Genomic DNA, 19,123 nt, shown 5'->3' on the forward strand with positions numbered 1-19,123 from the left:
GTATCTGTATTATTGTACACCTCTGTGAAGCGCTCCGTTATGCATCTGTACTGTTGTATACCTCTGTAAAGTGCTCGGTCACTTCGTGAAGCCAAGTCCGAGCTCAATAAATACCATAATTGTAATAAATAATTATCATTTCGGCATGATCCCCCCCTCCTGCTGCCATCAATACACTTTATTGCTCCGTATTTTATCTTGATCGTTATGCCTCATGAGCACATCTCTTCGGATTTGCTCAGTTTTAAAATCTCTAAAACTAGAGCAGGACACCCTTTTTAAACATGCCTAGACCTGGCCTTGAGGGAAAACTGGCGACCTATAGCCCGGGAAGCATCGCAGCTGCGGTACAAACATAAGCCGTGAAATATAATCTATTGGGGGATGGGGAGTATTTCAATATGATGCTTAGTGCAGGATGCAAGACAGAAGCGCTAAACATTGGTCACCCGGGATGGGCCGTCACTCATTTCTGATGGAGGGGGTGGATTTGACTGCAATGCTGAATCCCGGGGGTCTTTGACGCTGCCACGTTTACACATCGTAACTCTGCGACATGAGACCGTAAACATACGTAGGTGTGGTATCTCCACATGCATCTTGCAGAGAAAGGTCCAAAAGAGAAATAGCCACTTGTGATCAAATTCAAGGAAAAGGGGTTTCAGTCGGTGCAGAGACTAACATCAAGCTCATGTTCCTCTTATACCAATGCCTAAAGGGAAAAGAAGTATATGCAAAGTCATGGCAGTATGACTTCGAAAAGGATCAGCGTCGACTTTATTGCCAATGTCTCGGGAAGATAGCTCAGAGGGCAACATGCTCGCCTTGGAAGCAAGGTGACACGGAGCAACACATGTTCGATCCCAGGGTCCGTGCTTAGAAACCTCTGGGTATTAAGCGCGTTATAAATAACCTAACATATCATATCATATATCAATGGTGAAAAGGTGCAAGCTTAGGCTATTGTATGGTCTTCACCTGGGGAGAAGGCATTTGCCATCAAGGGGAGAGCTCAAATAGACCCCAGCAGACATTGGATGGCGCCCTGTCTTTCAACACCCATGACGGGCCAGAGTAATACAAGCTGATGCATGCGTTTAATAAACCAGCATCAGATGGGCCCAAGATTCTCTCCTCCTACTTAGCCAGGCAATCAGTCCAAAATACAGAGGCCCTGTGGTAGCAAGGCAGTATTCCCATTACTAGCTGTCAGGGGCTTGAGGGCAGAGATGTGTCCCCAGAGCCGAGGCGAGAAAATGCACAAGAGACTCCAGTATACGGAGTCCTGCAGACAAAAAGATGGGCAATAACTACAGACAGGTAACAAAAGCAGCGAACAGAAAGGGGCAGAGAGTATGCGTAAGAATGGGAGGACAGGTCGGTGGCTTTGTGACCTAAAGCACAAGGTAATGGGGTAGAAACTGGAAGCAGTTAGATCTAACAGCCAGTGCCGGATAAACCATGTCGAAGCACATAGGCAGTCAAAATTTCGAGGCCCCCCCTTGCAAATTATAAGAAAGTTAACGCGGCGTAGGCCGTTGTGCAGTGCATCAAGACCACTGCCTTCCCGGGGCCCCTAAAAGGAGTAGGCCCATATGACAGTGCCTACTTGGCCTAATGGTTAATCCAGCACTGCTAAGAGCCACCAAAGAGAACTCAAATGCCATGCCTTGTAATCCTTGTTTTTCAACATTAGGTCAATGTCAGCATTCACAATTGACAGCAAAGAAAGACTCACAATGAAAAGTCTTACCTTTAATAAGTCGATCTCCTTAATGCAATCTTGCCTGGCCTTCGCATCCATCATTTCAAATATCTTTGCAGAGAAATAAAAGAAAGAGGCACTCATTTAGAAGTCTTTTTTAAAAACAAAACATACATTACTTTTCAGCTGAAAACACATACCCCCTCAGTGATTAAACAGTATTCTTTTCAAAACTATTACTTACTTTGTATCCAGCAGCCTTTAGAGCAATCGAAATTAGGAACTGGGAAAAGTGCCAGAGTGACCTGCAAGATCTGGACGTGCACCTATAGCTCCAGGACGTTGTATAGGCGATTCTAGGTGGTCCACTAGCGAGTCACCAGTAATGGGGCACAAGGGGCCACCACATTGATGCAAAAACATCAAATCCCTCCCCACCGCAAGGGTGGGGGTATGAGCAAGAGGGCTGAATGTATGTGAATTTAAGGCACTTAGGAGGTCAGGTGCCTGCTACCGGAAGCAGCTGCTGAAGGAAGAACTTGTGTTCTTAACATGCTTGCCATCTGCAGGGAATGGGGAGTGGGAGGGTTGGCTGGGAATTTAAGTCTCTTATGTTACACCCAGCCCTACAGATAAGGGGTGTATCAACCACTAGTATTTCCTAAAAATAGGCAAATATTCCCAAAAGAGAAAAATGGGGAGTAAAAATAATCCCTTAAAAAAATAGAAAACCAACACATAGACGCTTGTCCCCAAGCTTTCAACCACACAGCTCCATGGATGTTTATTTGGACCAGTAACGCATGTAGTGGCAAGGAAGAAACTACTGTTATTGTCCGACCCAAAGAGGTGAGAATGTGAAAAAGGTATCTTTTAATGTTTGTGAATAACTAGGTGCAAAAAGGTTCATTAAAATAACATTTCTGTTTTACAGTTAAAACATTTTTACTTGCTTATAAAACACACTCCCATTTGGAAAGCGATGCACCTTGACTCCCTAAAAATCATTTTTCCCCCCACCAAAAATAGGGAGTAAAATACAATCTTATCTGGAGCACTGGTTCCACCATTTCCATTCACTTATTGTTATTTGCCATTTATATAGCACTCTATATATCATCGGTATGCTATATAAGCACTTGTGGGTAAAACGCCCTTGGGGACAGTAGTCCCGGTCAGTCGAGAAGAACAAGTTACTTACCAACTGGTAACGTTCTTTTGACTGGATGTTCCTCCAATGTATTCCACATCTTTGACATGTAATGTCCACAGCTGTGTACTTCGGAAACTTTTACGGCAGAGTGCGTCCTGTGTCGATGGTGTCGGGTCAATGTCCCTCGAAGGCCTCTGTCGAGGGCGACGTCACCGAATGTTAGAAATAGGACGCACGGCGCCCGTAGCCTCAGTTTAAGTTTTTTCCCTCAGAACGTGTGGCACTAGTCTCATGCCTGTTTGACTGCACTTATTCCTTGTGGAAAAAAGGAAGCTGCAATCGCATAGGAAATTCTCCTGAGGGGCAGGCTGGGAGGGCGAAGTGGAATACGTTGGAGGAACATCCCGTCTAAAGAACATTACCAGTTGGTAAGTGACTTGTTCTTTGAATGGATTGTGTCCTCCAACGTATTCCACATTTTTGACAGACTCCCAAAGCAGTACCAGCAAATGGAAGAGGGAAAAGAATTTAGAGTACCCAATTAGATTGCGGAATAAAGAACCGCCTTCCAAAGGCCATATCCAGACCATGTAATGAATCCAGGGAATAATGTTTTACAAAGGTGTGGATGGAAGCCCTTGTAGCTGCATCACAAATATTCCTAACAGGAAACCCCCGCTGTTGGGGGGGTGGAAGTAGCCACGCCCCTAGTGGAATGAGCTCTCAACCCTTCAGGAGGGTCCTTACCCGCCAATCAGTAACACTCCGTAATGGTAAGAATAATCCACCTGGACAAGGTCTGTTTGGAAATCGGTGTCCAGCATATCCTACAAAGAGTTGATCGTGCACTCTGACTCTGGATATCGTAGAAATGTAAAAGCTCAGAGCTCTCCTAGGATTCAACTGATGGAGTCATTCCTCTTCCTTACCAGGATGAGGACGGGGGTAGAAAGATGGAAGAACCACCTTTTGACTCGAATGATATTCCGAGACTACCTTAAGTAGAAAAGAAGGACGTACTCGCAGTACAACCCTGTCCTTGTGGAACACAGTAACGGGTGTCTTAGCTGAAAGTGCCGGCAATTCATTCACTCTGCGAGCTGAAGCAAGTGCAACCAAGAACACAGTCTTGAAGGACAGTAATCTCAAAAGACAAGAATGCAAAGGTTCAAACGGAGCACGGATGAGAAATTTCAAAACCAAATCCAAATCCCAAACCGGCACCTGGAAAGGGGACGGCGGGAATACATTAGTCAGTCTTTTAAGAAACTGAGAAATCAAAGTAATAACATTCTTCAGACGAACACTTAAAGATAGACAGCGCCGCCAGGTAACCTTTAATGGTACCCACTTGAAGGCCCCTTTGGGCCAAAGAAAGCAAGAAATATAAAACCATATGAATGGAGCAGTGAAAAGGATCAACATTGTGATCCCAGCACCAGTCGCAGAACTTGCACCAAAAGGTACAGGGATTTTTTTGCAGGCCGCCTGGCTGAAAGCAACACCTCCATCACGTCATCCGGGAGGTCCCAATCCTTATACCTCAACTTTTCAGATACCAAGTGTGAAGGTTGAGTGTCTTGACCTCTGGATGGAGAACCTGACCACCCCCCCTCATGGCTGAGTGCAGATTCGCTCGGTAGGGAAGACGGCGTGGAGGGCAGATGGACATTTCCAGAAGGTCCGGGTACAACGCTCTCCTGGCCCAATCCGGAGCAATGAGGATCATGTGGGAACCAAACCTCTGCAACACTTGAGGAACGACGGGTCTGGAGGAAACACGTACAGCAGTGGTAATGACCAATCCACCACGAACACGTCTCCTAAGGCTCCCCTTGGAGGAAATTCCCTTGAGCAGAATCTCTCGCACTTCCGGTTGAAACTGGTGGCGAAGAGATCCACTTGAGGGGTTCCCCAAAGGGCGAAGATCTCCGGAAGGACTTCCTGAGCAAACTCCAACTCGTGGGAGACTGTGCTCTTCCTGCTCAGAGTGTCCGCCACTGCATTTACGTCTCCGGCCAGATGAACTGCCGAGATCGAAATTTCCTGCTGGATGGCCCAGAATCAGAGCTGCATTGCCTCTCTGCACAACGGAAGTGACCCCCCATTTTTTGTTGAGGTAATGCATGGCCACTGTGTTGTCTGTCATGATCAGGACACCATTCCCCGTACAGAGGGCAGAAAAGCCTTCAGGGTTAGCCTGATGGCTCTCAGCTCTAACAGATTGATGTTGAGTCTGGACTGAGACCAACGACCGCTGGCGGTCAAGTCGTTGGCATGAGCGCCCCATCCTGCGAGGGAAGCATCCGTCACTACCGTTACCTCTGGCCACAGTTGCCAAAACTGTTCCCCCTTTCATCAGGTTCCCTTCGTCGGCCCGCCACAGAAAATGCAGGATGCCATGAGGCCGAGAAACCTTAAGAACTCGAAAGCCGGGAGATTCTGGGCATGTTGAAACTTGTCCACCATCTGCACAATGTGATGAGCCCTTACCTTGGGAGCCGGGCGCTTCCCCCAAGGACGTGTCTAAAACAGCCCCGATGTACTGGAGCTGTTGGGAAGGTGTCAGATGTGACTTCTTGACATTCAGGGAGAAGCCCAGCCTGTGGAGGGTGCGCCAGGTGACACCTAGATGATCCAACGCTAGCTCATCAGAGCGTACCCGGAACAGCCAGTCGTCCAGGTAGGGGTAGACATGAATCCCTCCTTGCCTGAGGTACGCTGCCACCATCACCATTAGCTTGGTGAAGACCCTCAAGCGGAGGTCAATCTGAACGGCAGGACCCAATCTGAAAGTGCGGTTGCCAGCTGCAAACCTCAGGTACTTCCTGTGAGTGGGATGAATCGTCACATGAAAGTAAGCATCCTTGAGGTCCAGAGACACCAACTAATCCTCTAGTTGAAGGGCCTGGAGGACTTGAGAAAGAGTTACCATCTTGAACGCGTCCTTCAACAAACTCAAGTCCATGATGTGTCTCAATCCCCAGTGTTACTTTGGAATCAAAAAATAAGGGGAATACCATCCCTTGTTCCTCTCCGCTACAGGCACCAGTTCTATAGCACCTTTCTCCAGCAGGCTCAAAATCTCCTGCGCAAGGAGCGGATCTAGAAGCTTCAAAGAGAGTTTCCCAGGTGGATTGTCATGAGGCCACTGAAGGAAGAAAAGGCAGTAGCCGTGGGCTATGGTATCCAGAACCCACGCATCTGAAGTAATGGCACGCCATTCTTTGAGATGCTGAGACAGTATTCCCACAACCGGCGAACCATGGCACATGGCCTCATGACTGCTTAGAAGCAGCCGCGGCAGTGCCTGAAGGCAAAGAGGCAGCTGCCTGAGTGGCTTTGGCACCATATTTTCCCCGTCTACCATGGGTACTCTTCTGCTGGCCCCTTTGACTGGCGGCCCCTCTCGTTCTACCAAAGGAGGAGTAGTATCAAAAGGAACCTCCCCTCCACTGCTGTCCCCTAGGACGAAAATGTGGAGGTTGACACACTGCAGCGCTTAAAGATTTTGATGCAGCTTTTGAGGTCTGCAACCTCTCAAGGCTCTCATCAGCCTTGCTGCTAAACAAATGTGCGCCATCAAAGGGCATGTTCAGAAGATGGGCCTGCACATCCTGACTTCCGCAACCATGCAAATCTCCATATATCGGTGGTCGCAGCCATGGACCGGCTAACACTGTCGGCCGTAAGGGATTCACACATGGCCTCCTTGCCATCCTGCACGAGAGCAAGGAACCCTTCCCTTTCTTCCCCCTCTGGAATATGCTCAGCCGACAAAGAAACAATTCCACAGAGTGTGTGAGAACCTTGCCAAGGCACACGTGGAGTTGGCCAATTTCATGGCCATGCTCCCAGCAGAAAATACCTTCCGGGCCCAACAGTCGAAGCGCTTGTCATCCCTATCCGGAGGGATGATAGGGTACGCCGGCTGCCTCGAGGTAGCCGTAGCTGCCTGAACCACCAAACTCTCTGGAGTGAGGTGAGTAGATGAATAGCTGGGGTCGCTAACGGAAGGGTGGCATTTCTTGGTCAAAGACTTAACAGCCGGAAGACATTCCGGGGGACTCCGCGGAGATTCCGGGAACTGCCAAGGAGCTGCCACCCTTTTCTGCAAGGTAAGATTAAATAGCAAAACAGGGTCAGAGGATGGACCTTGATCTAAAATGTCTGTCAGATCATCATGCACAAAGTCTTCAGGAGGACTGGACCAGTCCTGATACTCCGAGACCCTCGCCATGAGCCTCCTGTACAAAGACTCTGCATGAGCCCCAGGCTCAGGCCAACCGAATTCCACTTCCGAAGAAGTGTCCAACCCACTGGCATCATGGAGGGTCTGCCGCAACTCCGCCAACTGACTGTCTCCTGAAAAAAGTGGAGCATCCTCAAGGTCACGAGGGTCCTCAACCTCGGACCTTTCCTCCTCTTCATAAATGTCAGCCAGAGGGAGATGAATCCCAGGTCTGGTGACAGACGAGGGTCTGGAGTCCAAAACTGGCCTCACAGACTTAGACGTAGCCTTCCTTGGAGGATCCACAATATCCGGGTACTCCAAAGGCAGATTACGAGAAAAAATCCCCAAAGGCACCGAAAGATTCGACATCTAGGGCATCCACAACCTCAATGCTGTGTGCACCGAAGGCTTCGGCGTCGACACAGGTGCCGACGGCGCCATGGGCTCATACGACGGCAAAGCGCTGAGGCCCAAATCGGACAGACACATGCCGAACGAGTCGACACCGTCCCCAATCCCTCAATAGATTGCTGCGGTCTCGCTGGAGACGAGGCCCGAGACCTAGAGACACGTCTCTTTTGACTCTTCTAATCCTTGTCCGTATGGGACCTCTAAGGCTTCCGATGCGAGTCCCGTCATGGACCCGAGCCCGAAGGCGTGCGAGCCACGGTACGAGACCGATCCTGGCTGGCTTTGTCAGAAGGCGTGACCGGACCCGTGCCCTGTGATTGAAAAATTGTTAACATGGATTGTTTAAACGCCACCCATTCCTACAGAGCCGAGGAATTCGTAGGGCATGTAACCTTCCTCGAGGCATCATCCTCTCCGGAGGAAGGGGAAGGCGACAGGTGACGGTGCTTCCTAGAGTGCCGGGATGAGAAAGACGAGTGGCAGGGACCACTCCGGGACAGAGATCCCCGGGACTCCTTCCGACGCAGAGAGTCGCCCCTCGAGTCGTCAGTGGAAACCCCCTTGGACTTAGAAGTCTGGGACTTAACATGCTTAGAGCCCCTACCTACCTGGAGCTTCCCCTTCCGCAAGGCCTTGGAGCAGTCCTCGGTTTTGTGCGACTCGCCCAGGCACCACAAACAAATGCGGTGAGCGACATTTTTGACTTGCAGTCCCAGCAGGTCTTGGAGCCAGACCGCAGAGTCGGAGGGGTCGAAGAGAAAGACATCGTACTGATGAACACACTAGGCGCACCGAGTCTCATGAAGTTAACACGTTCGCGGAAAAAATTGAACTGAGGCTACGGGCGCCGTACATCCTATTTATAACATCCTGTGATGTCACCCTTGATGGAGGGCCTTCGAGGGACATTGACCCGACCCCATCGACGCAGGACGCCCTCCGTCGAATAAGTTTACAAAGTGCACAGCTGTGGACATTACATGTCAAAGATGTGAAATACATTGGAGGACACAATCCATTCAAAAGTAGGGTAGTATAGGGTGCTTAGGTGCACTCAATATGTGAGCAGCTAGTCTGATTTGCCTGATGGTAGCTGCATCCTAACACTAGGTGCAGTGGTAGTGAAAGATCAGCTGAATGTGTGCAGTCAGGGGGTTGGTCTCTGAGACCACATTCTGGCGGCATTAGGCCCATGTAGGACATTGATGTGTGCAGCTAGGCTGATTTTTTATGGGATATATCTGCGTTCTAACTGGATGTTGAGGTGTTCATGGAGTATTGTTTGTATGTGAGCAACTAGGCAGAAATGGATCGAGGGGTATAGCTGCACTCTATTATGTGTAGGTGTAAAGTAGAGAGTGAGCATAGTGGTAGGAGAGGTGAGTGTCTCGAGTGGATGGTTTAGAATAGGTTATTCATAACACGCGTAATACACAGGAGGTTTCCAAGGGTGTCCAGTCATAATTTCGAAAACATAATTTCGAAAGTAAAAAAAGTCGAATCAAAAATGTCGAAAAAAAAAATGTCGAATTGTTTTTTTTTTTCGATATTTTTTTTGGCTCTAGTTTCAGTGAAAAAAAATAGGTAAAAATAAAAAAAAGGGGGGTTGGGGGGGAACCCCCCCATTTCGAAAAAAAAACGTCATTAAAAAAAAATTCGACATTTTTGTTTTCGACATTTTTTTTCCGACTTTCGAATATTTTGTATTCGAAATCATGTCTATGAACCGTTTCCAAGCGCGGACCCGAGGATCAAACCTGTGTTGCTCCGTGTCGTCTTGCTTCTAAGGCGAGCACGTTGCCGCTGAGCTATCCTCCCGAGACACGAGCCCGCAGATCCAGGTAACAATTGGTACTTGCATGGCAGATATAACAGACTACACACCATGCACGAAGATGCTCTGAAAAATGGTGGCCAAGAGGAGCTGATCTTAACGTCCTGCCTGGGAGAACGATGAACATACTTCAGGTGTTTCATATAGTGCCACCATCGCCAGGAGTCCAGGGTCAGAGCACTTGGTAGTGGATGTTGCTCATTAGCATTATTATTACCCACAATGCCGTACCCCATGTATTGACTTTGGGAGACATGGGAGGATAGAATGGGGCAAGGGTTGAGTTGACCCAACCCAGGACATCAATCCCATGGCACTCAGCATCCTCCCGTTTCCAGGGTGACAGCCTTGTGCTTGGACTATCTGCCGGGCAATATTATAGAAAGGTCCTGGAAGAGTTCACTTGCAAATACATTCTTTTTTGAGCAATTAATGCTCCTCTGACATACAGTTATAGAGTGACGATTAACCATGTATATGCCAGCAAAGAATATGCAATAGTGTGATAATAACTCGTATTTCTTGCTGGCAAAGTGTGGCTAGAACTACAAATCGGCTTGCAGATTCACTGTTTATGGCTTTTGATGCTTAGAGGAAAAAGGCACAGACGTACAAGTGGACTATGTTCGAAGACCAAGCAAGCATTGGCAAAGCCAACAGTTTTGGCTTGTTTATAGGTATTGGGCATTTGGAAGGCACTGCTATTAGATGCCCAGGTACTGCAAGTGCTACTAACATCAATGGCCAGTTAGTACCACTACGGCAGTGCCTGACAAGAGCAAACTGTTGGCATGGCCAATGCTAGTTTTAATGGGGCAGCACCCAATACCCGGACATTCTCAGGAGCCCTCCCACTCTGCCCCCCCCTTCCATTTCTATACTCTCTCATGTATTACTCTCTATACAAATAAAGTAGTAAGATGGAGTGAAATGTCCTTTAGGGGCAGGGGGAATACCAACAAAGCTGCCACGTATGAAACCGGCAGCCAATTCTGGCTTTTTGGCCAAAACCACCGTCTGCCCAAGAATTAGAGGCATAGGCATTTCCCAATTTTAATGGCTCTGACATATTGATTAGGTTCTACGTCTACATCCTGAAGACACGCATCGTATTAATGTCACATAGATAAGCGTGCATGACACCACGTGGCCTGGGTAGTCAAAAGTACTTGCCGATTGCAGTTTCTCAAGTTAACTATAAGACAAAAACCTAGAACTGTGAGGAGAAAGACGCTGCGCCTGGCCTTCAGTAATACATCAATGGTCAACCGCAGCAGAAGCACACAAGGGTTCCTCGACACCTCCTCATACGAATATCATTAGAAAGCAAAGTGCACGTTGCAAAACAGCGCAGGAGACTCCCGAGTCGAGTAATCAATGTTATAAAATAGTCCAGATTTCTGAATTATTTAAGAGTCCAATAGTCATCCAAATAAGTGATTAGTGTTTTATTCCTATTACAGCCGGCACGTGTTTCGACCATTTGGTTGTACTCAAGGGTGCAGTGGTCAGCATAATTGAAAATAAAACATTGATTCCATATATTAGTTGACATACATGATGTACAATATCATATACAGAAAACATGTTTGATAAAGAAAACAAAGTATATACAAAATGACATAGAAAATGCATAGATAAATGGTGTACCTACCCAAAATCGAATCGAAAACAGGCACAGTGTGCAGAAGCAGAGGTATGAGATCAAAGAATTGTTATATTCCGATCATCGTCAAGTACATCCCCCGTTTCATCAGCATATGCGTTAATGTAATATCTAGCGGCGTTATTAGTCACCCAACATAGGTCCATGCTGACTGCCAACATGTGAAAAAGATAGTGTCTACCCACACGGGCAAGCAAGCCCCCTACTGAGGATTACAAATGTCATGAAAGGGGTGCCCGTCTCAATCCCAACAGGTCTTATGAGTCCCTAAAATGGACCAAACCGTGTGAGCTGGAATGGTGACAGGAGGGAGTCCCCAGCTGGATTTGCTAAGACCATAGATGCACAACACATGCACATACGTGTCTCTGCAAGGGTCATTCAGTGTCTTTTCTCACTAACTTTTGAGTTGACTTAATGCTAGGAGTATAGATCAACGTTAATTGATTGCATTTTGCATACTTTGCTATATACATTGGGGAAGCCCATGTCTCATTTTGCCTTGCCTCAACTGGGCAACCATCCATTCTCATCGATCAGGTCATTCTCCAACGGGGCTTGTGCGGTCGTGTTATGTTGGCCTTCACATGTCACGCCATGCGCATTATTAGAAAGACTCTCATAGCTTTAGTAAGTCTGTGTATTAGGCACTGGAATGCTGTGTCAATTTTTGCTCTTTATTATTGGGGAAGGCCGACTTTTGTAGCCTTGCCTCAAATGGGCAACCGTTTATTTTCATTGATCATATAGTTCACCAATGGGGCTTGCGCGAACGTGTCATGTTCACATGACACGTCACTCACACTAGCACAATGACTCATGGTTTTGGTCCGTCTGTGCATTAGGCGCTGGAGTGCTGCAGCAATCCCTGCTTTTCAATATTGGGAAAGACATACATTCCTTCTAACATACGAACATCCGTGTGCCAGTGGGGCCACCGCGTTTTTGTGACGTCAGACTTCACGTCCCACATTTCTTTGCATGTAATATATAACCAAATCATTTGCGCATGATGTCATACGTCATGTATGACGGCGCACGCTTTGTTTACCATTTTTATTATATTCCAATATGGCGCGTAGACACGCCGGCAACCAGGTACGTGGGATTGAGCCCATTCATAGTCGGTTAATAGGTAAGCAGCTCTGTGCACATCTCCATCTTGTAACCATCTTTTTATCCAGACCATTCCCTCAGGTGACACTTATATATATTTGTTTCTCGGGTATCTGGACCTTTAAAACTTAAGCACTCTAACCTCCATCAGACAAGATACCCACTGACTAGTTTTGTACTAAGTCTTCACTTCCAAGGTAAGACTTCTTTTTGTGCAATATGCCCAATATGTAGAATCCTTTTCTCCATTTCTAATTTCGTATCCATACGGCCGGGTCCTACTTTTACAGTACATTGGTATCTGATTTTTTTTTTTAGGATGAATCACCGGTTGTCAACCAACATTACCACCTTGAGAGTGGACCCCCATTCATAGAGGTTTCTTCACAGCGTTACTAGCTAACTGGTTGCACATTGTGCAACGCTAGGGTAAGGAGATGTCTCTTTCAGGGTTTCTGTCATTTCATACTTTACAGTTATTCCATTTCCAAGGATGGTCTTTGGTAATTAACCAGAAGGCTCCCCACTGTTCTTTTTCTCCCCTTATGCATTAGAACAATCTTACGGACCAATTCGGCGAGTTTCCAAATCTTTGTTATTCTCGTAAACACTACTGGGCTACGTGCATGGCCCGTTTTCTCCTGGCATTGTGGCTCTTCCTCACGCTTCCACTTCCTGACACCACTTCTGTAATTCCGCTGGGGACTCACTCCCGTCACCATTCCAGCTCACACGGTTTGGTCAATTTTAGGGGCTCATAAGACCTGTTGGGATTGAGACGGGCACCCCTTTCATGATATTTGTAATCCTCAATAGGGGCTTGCTTACCCGTGTGGGTAGACACTATCTTTTTCACATGTTGGCAGTCAGCATGGACCTATGTTGGGTGACTAATAACCCCACTAGATATTACATTAACACATATGCTGATGAAACAGGGGGCTCATGTACTTAATGACCTGAATATAACAATTCTTTGATCTCATACCTCTGCTTCTGCACACTGTGCCTGTTTTCGATTCGATTTTGGGTATGTACACCATTTATAAATGCATTTTCTATGTCATTTTGTATATACTTGGTTTTCTTTATCAAACATGCTTTTCTGTATATGAAATCGTACATCATGTATGACAACTAATATATGGAATCAATGTTTTATTTTCAATTATGCTAATTTTGATGACCACTGCAGCCTTGAGGATGACCGAATGGTCGAAACACGTGCCGGCTGTAATAGGAATAAAACACTAATCACTTATTTGGATGACTATTGGACTCTAAATAATTCAGAAATCTGGACTATTTTATAACATTGATTAGTTGACTCAGGAGTCTCCTGCGCTGTTTTGCAACATACACTTTGTTTTCTAATGATATCAAGTTAACTAGGCTCTTCTCCGCTACAAGCAAAATCTAAATTGCCCCCAGCAATTCCAAACCATGTCAAGGTAGTGTATTGCTGTAGCAATGCTGTTTGGACTGTAGAACAGGGGGCAAAATGTGCACTCGCCACTAGCCATTGGCCCGTGGCAATGGACTCTTTGCGAGTAAGAAATTATGTGTTGTCTGTATATAATTGAGATGGCAAGTGACTTTATGGCTGGCTAGTAGCTTGCAACTTGAAATTGTTAACCCTGTGTCCATAGCATTCACCTGAATGATTAAAGCCACCAAAGGAAGTTTAATGGTTCTCGATGCCAATGGGCTGATAGAGACTATGCCCCTCCGAATTTCTGCTCACGGAAAGCAGAGCAGATCAGTACCACAACTGAACCAGGGTAGAGTCTGTCACTACAGACTAGTCTGCAGTCAGCGATGCTGAAAAGGCCTTCTGTGAATGCTGAGGTAGAGCCCCATCAGAGAAGATCTTGGTGCATACTGGTCAGGCCAATTCTGAGGTGAATCTGGTTCCCCCGCAGCACTGGGACCACCGCAGAAACCACATTTAGGAGGCTATAGGGACAAGAAGGCAGAGGAACCTTGAAGCGTGGCGGTCTAGGCTGAAACAGACACGTCCTGTCGGCTATCTCACACCACTTCAGAGCTGGAAGCGCATTCACCAACAGGCTGTCCAACACCTTACCCGATCCCATTGGAGCTTGTCGAATAGCATAGACAACGCAAGTAGTACTATGCTATCAAGTAAATGGGTTATAAACTGAAGCAAGCAGCACTCAGATCATAATAACGGAATCTTGTAATGCTTTACCAACATGGGTAAATGAATCCCTTCCAAGGAGCAAAATCCCAGAATGGCTAATCATGTCCATCTGCTGCCTTACTACCATATTGTCAGCGGATACTTCATCGGACATTCTAGCAGAAGCATCAGGGAAGAAAAACAATACTCTGAATGCCTGGGTAAAAGGTGAATACCACGAACATTTTCGAAGCCTGAGGCCAGATTCTTAGTAGCCAGGTCAACAAATTAAGAAACATTCTGTACAAGATTTCTCTTAAAATTGGTTCTTGTCTTAAATCTTTAATAGAAGCAGAGTTCGCCCCAGAGCAAATTCTTTGATGTGGCAAAGTGAGTGGTGCCAGCTTGAGCATCAACCTGATCAGTGGCCATAGATGCAGGGGGTGCCTCATGGAGATGGTTTGGCTACTTTGCTTGGCCACAAAGGCACAAGTGGAAGCGGGCATCAGAAAGCCAGGCCCAAAGGTGGTTTGCGGATGAGCGCAGGAGGGCAGCTTGGTAAAATGCCCTGTCGAGTGAAGAAGCTGGTTTGGGCGGAACACTGGATAACAGTCAGGCCATTTTGTTCAAAAAAAGAAAGGCAAGTGCCGGGGTGTTCTGTCGAAAGATAGCCAGAATATATTGCCTAGACGTCAGTATGTCAGCCTGGCAAGATCATTTCTGTGTATGGAAAGTCGTTCACAACCTTTCTAGTTCAGTGAAACTGGGCCCTGTGGCGCAGTATCTTGGGGCGAGTCAAATGGAGTCTGAAGGAGGAAGAGTCACTGCGATACCTGGAACTCTTAGGATTCTATTTGCTTCTTAAACATTTTCTTTTCATTCTTCCAGGCCTTACAACCAGGGACAGCTCTGGGTCACAACAATGCCACGGAAAACAGTTGAGCTGGCACCTGCCACCTCCTTTCCTGGGCACAATCAACACCTTTGAATCTGCTCCCATACAGCCTTGAGATGCATTGCCTGGTAGTAGGTGTGGGCATCAGTGTAACTCAGAGCACCCGCCACCAGACATGGAGGAGGCGCAGACACAATCTTACACGTTCTGCAAGGGATATGCACCAGCTGGGTTCCACATGTTTTAATGCCTGGTAACATATTGTTACACGAGTGTCCCCATCAGCACACAAGAAAAAAAAAAGAACTTTGCCATGACCCCATTATCAACTATTGCCATTAAATGGGGAGGTAGATGGCCACTTCTAGAGATTGGCCAAGGATACACTAATTGCCGCGGGCAGAAATCCTTTGGTCCGCTCTCTGCAGTCTAATTATTAACATCAAATGTGCAGGATGCCTTAATTCAAGGGGTGACTTCAACTGCCAAGGAAAGTGCCCTGCTACCATGTTTTGCTTCAACTACTAGTAAATGGCCCCAATGCCATCAACTGACAAGGTACCTATACCCCATTGCCAAAGAGTGCCATCAGCAATTGGCCGGTTTGTGGCATTGTCGATACCCATTTACCCACTTACAAAGATCGAAAGACAATGTAAATGCAAATGTCATGCACTATGCCCACATCTGTAATCCGCTGTATTAGCTTTAATATAGGCGACTAGAAAAGACCGCACACACCTTTATGAGCAACACCAATTAAACCTACTGATCGGGTACGCCATCATACTACAACTCGTGCTCTTAAATCACCACAAGAAACATACGTGAATGTGTCACGATCCTACTCGCCTGCCACCCAGCACCGCTACATGCGCCTCTGCCTTTATTTCCTTGTTTTAGTGCTGCAGTTTTGGACTAATCTAATTCCATGTTCCATTCCGGCTTTTGGGTTAAACCAGCAGATGCATTCTGGGACATGTATGCTGTCCAAAAGGCAGAGGGCTGGAGGAGGCATACTAAATACATTTGTTTGCTGCAAGCTACTAAGAGCTGCAGAGAGCCTGATTGCATTCACCTGTTCCAAGCTACTGTAGGCTAGGCTGCAGCGAGCTGGAGAGCACTTGATTAGAAACCACTGCTGTTACTGCTGCAGGTTACTGAAGCCAGAGGTGGGCTTGATTAAACACAGCTGCCAGAGTCTGCAATCAACTCCACCTTGCTGGCCTGCTGGCTGGGAGGGCCTTTATAAGCTCATTTTGAACAGAAGCAGTTGTCAGTCAACTGCTTTCACTGGGAGTTTGTGCTGGTGCTCCTGTTACCAGTTTTTGACCTTTCCTGAAAATCCTCTTTTGGCCTTTTGATTCCTGTTGCTGTTGATGCTTACAGCTCCCTCTCCAGTCTGCTGCAGCCTTCTGCCCTGCTCCTTTGGGCTCTCACCTGTCGGCTCTGCTGCACTCTGCTGCCTTCCGCCCAGCTCTCTGGGCTCCCGCCTGACGGCTCTGCCGCACTCTGCTGCCTTCCGCCCTGCTCCTCTGGGCTCCCGCCTGATGGCTCTGCCGCACTCCGCTGCCTTCCGCCCTGCTCCTCTAGGCTCCCACCGGGCGGCTCTGCCACACTCCGCTGCCTTCTGCCCTGCTCCTCTGGGCTCTCACCTGATGGCTCTGCTGCACTCTGCTGCCTTCCGCCCTGCTCTCGGGGCTCCCGCCTGACGGCTCTGCCGCACTCCGCTGCCTTCCGCCCTGCTCCTCTGGGCTCCCGCCTGACGGCTCTGCCGCACTCCGCTGCCTTCCGCCCTGCTCCTCTGGGCTCCCGCCTGACGGCTCTGCTGCACTCCGCTGCCTTCTGCCCTGCTCCTCTGGGCTCCCGCCTGTACCTTCTGCCCTGCTCCTGTGGGCTCTCACCTGACGGCGCTGCTGCACTCCGTTGCCTTCCACCGTGCTCCTCTGGGCTCCCGCCTGACGGCTCTGCCGCACTCTGCTACCTTCCACCCTGTTCCTCTGGGTTCATGTCTCACAACTTTGCCGCACTCCGCTGCCTTCTACCCTTCTCCACTGGGCTTCCCTCCCTGCCTGGCAGCCTTACCATACTCCTCTGCCTTCTGCCCTGTTCCTCTGGGCTCCTTACCTTGCTTCCTGCCTGTTCCAACTTCTGATATCCTATCCTGTCCTGTACCTGGTTATTTCTTTCAACACTGCTTTCTACTTGTATACATCTTGGTCCACTGTGGCGTCTCCACTTGAATCCATTTTACAGTGTGACCCTGGGTTGGTCTCCATTCAGATCAGATAAGGGAAGACTTCTGTTGCCTTCACGTAGTCCATTGAAGTCGTACCTGCCTCAGTATATGGTCTTTCAGTTTAACCCTTGCACTGAGTACAACAGTTTCCTCGGCACGCCTAAGTCATGACGTTGCTGTATGACTGTTCAGAGTAATCTGCTGGTACCTATCCCAAGGGCTTTCCTTAATCCCTGGAGACCCCTTATCATATTCCAGTCCACCCTTATTTCTGATCAATCCAAGTTGCCCAGCGTACTTGCTTGTCTTTGGCTTTTCTCTGTCTTTGTTTACAGCCTGCTCCTGCAGATCCTGTGAATACCCGTTTCAACTAACAGCTTGGTATGTACTTTAATCTGTTATATTCTAGCATTGTCTCCGGAATCTCCCTTAATCTACTTGCATACAGTTAGAGATAGCCTCTGCCCTGTACTCTCCGCCTAGACTTGTGACAGAATGTGCAGAACTCAAACAAATGCTGGGTGGCTACAGTAAATTATGCTTCCGCTCTCTGCAAATATTAACTGCAGCGAACGTTTAATGTATTCTTCATACACTGGTGATTATGGGCTAGGAAGACAAAACCTTCATACAGGCCGCTAAAGAAACAGAAAACACCCCCAGCATAAAATAGGAAACCAACACATGAGTCTGCCTCTTGCTTCCACCCACACAGCTCAACATACATGTTCCGATCAGTGTTACCAACAGAGCTTTCGTTTTGCTTCGTCAGCCCGAGTGGGACGGGTATGCCCAGATGTGGGACTCTTAACTGCTGGGCCTAGAAACCCAAGCTACTCCTCACTGATGGGTGCTTGTGGTCTCGTATGGAAGGGATGTGACCCAGCAGTTTGGGTTGGCCTGCCTGTTTGGGAGCGGGACAAAGCGTGGTTTGCATATGGTCTTTACCCTTTCTGTAATGGCTTTGCAGGCAAGGAAGGATGGTCTGGAGGGTCATCCAGAGCAAAGCCAAAGGTCAAGATTGATTCTAACCCTTCCAGCCATCACCCTCCTGTTTTACCAACAGAGCAGTGGCGCAGAAACTCTAGTAGAATTGCTTTCTGCTGTACGGAGGAAATTTGAGGTCAAGTGAATATTTGAATATCATGAATTACTAGGTGTAAGAATTATGGGTTGCAAACCTTTAAAATTAAAATATATTTTTACTTGCCAAAATAAGTGAGAATGTAAATGACTTTCAAGCCATAAAAATATTTTTTTGTACACATCTAAAAAAAAAAATTGTGAATAAACTATTCCTACACCAAAATCTTATCTGGTGCCCTGCTGATGGCAGTTTAGCAAATTCCATGTAAAATATGCTAAAGAACTTACTCCATTGCCTAGATTTGCCATCGACTGACCAACTACATACAACATTTACCATGAACGTCATGAAATAGCTGCACACTTGCTCCACTTACATGGGCTGCCCTCAACTGCACATGAAAATGTACCATTGCAAGGTTTGACGCCAAAAGCTCACTTACCTATCCCACTGTCACGACTTACCATGGACTGCCGAGGAGCTGGCAGCACTTCCAGCAATGACTATCTACTGCAGAGCTGCTTGCGCCGCTCTCAAGTATTTGCAGCAAGTGTAAATCGTTTGTGCCGCATTGCAGCCTCTTCTCTGCCTGCGCTCAGTTACCTAAACTCCCATTAGAGAGGAATAGGCCCCAGGATTA

The 19,123-nt window shown here is 47.4% G+C and overlaps 1 protein-coding gene across 3 annotated transcripts in view; it reads right to left on the reverse strand.

Moving 5' to 3' along the window:
• Positions 1-19,123, reverse strand: part of NEK6 (NIMA related kinase 6) — an 884,175-nt gene that overhangs the window by 422,880 nt on the left and 442,172 nt on the right. For all 3 annotated transcript variants that reach the window (XM_069609453.1, XM_069609452.1, XM_069609454.1), the window contains exon 5: positions 1,754-1,816. In XM_069609453.1, the coding sequence (XP_069465554.1) occupies positions 1,754-1,816 (63 nt within the window). The remainder of the gene's footprint in view (positions 1-1,753; positions 1,817-19,123) is intronic.

Source organism: Ambystoma mexicanum, chromosome 8 (genome assembly GCF_040938575.1).
Source record: "Ambystoma mexicanum isolate Mex_15411 chromosome 8, UKY_AmexF1_1, whole genome shotgun sequence".
NCBI lineage: Eukaryota > Metazoa > Chordata > Amphibia > Caudata > Ambystomatidae > Ambystoma > Ambystoma mexicanum.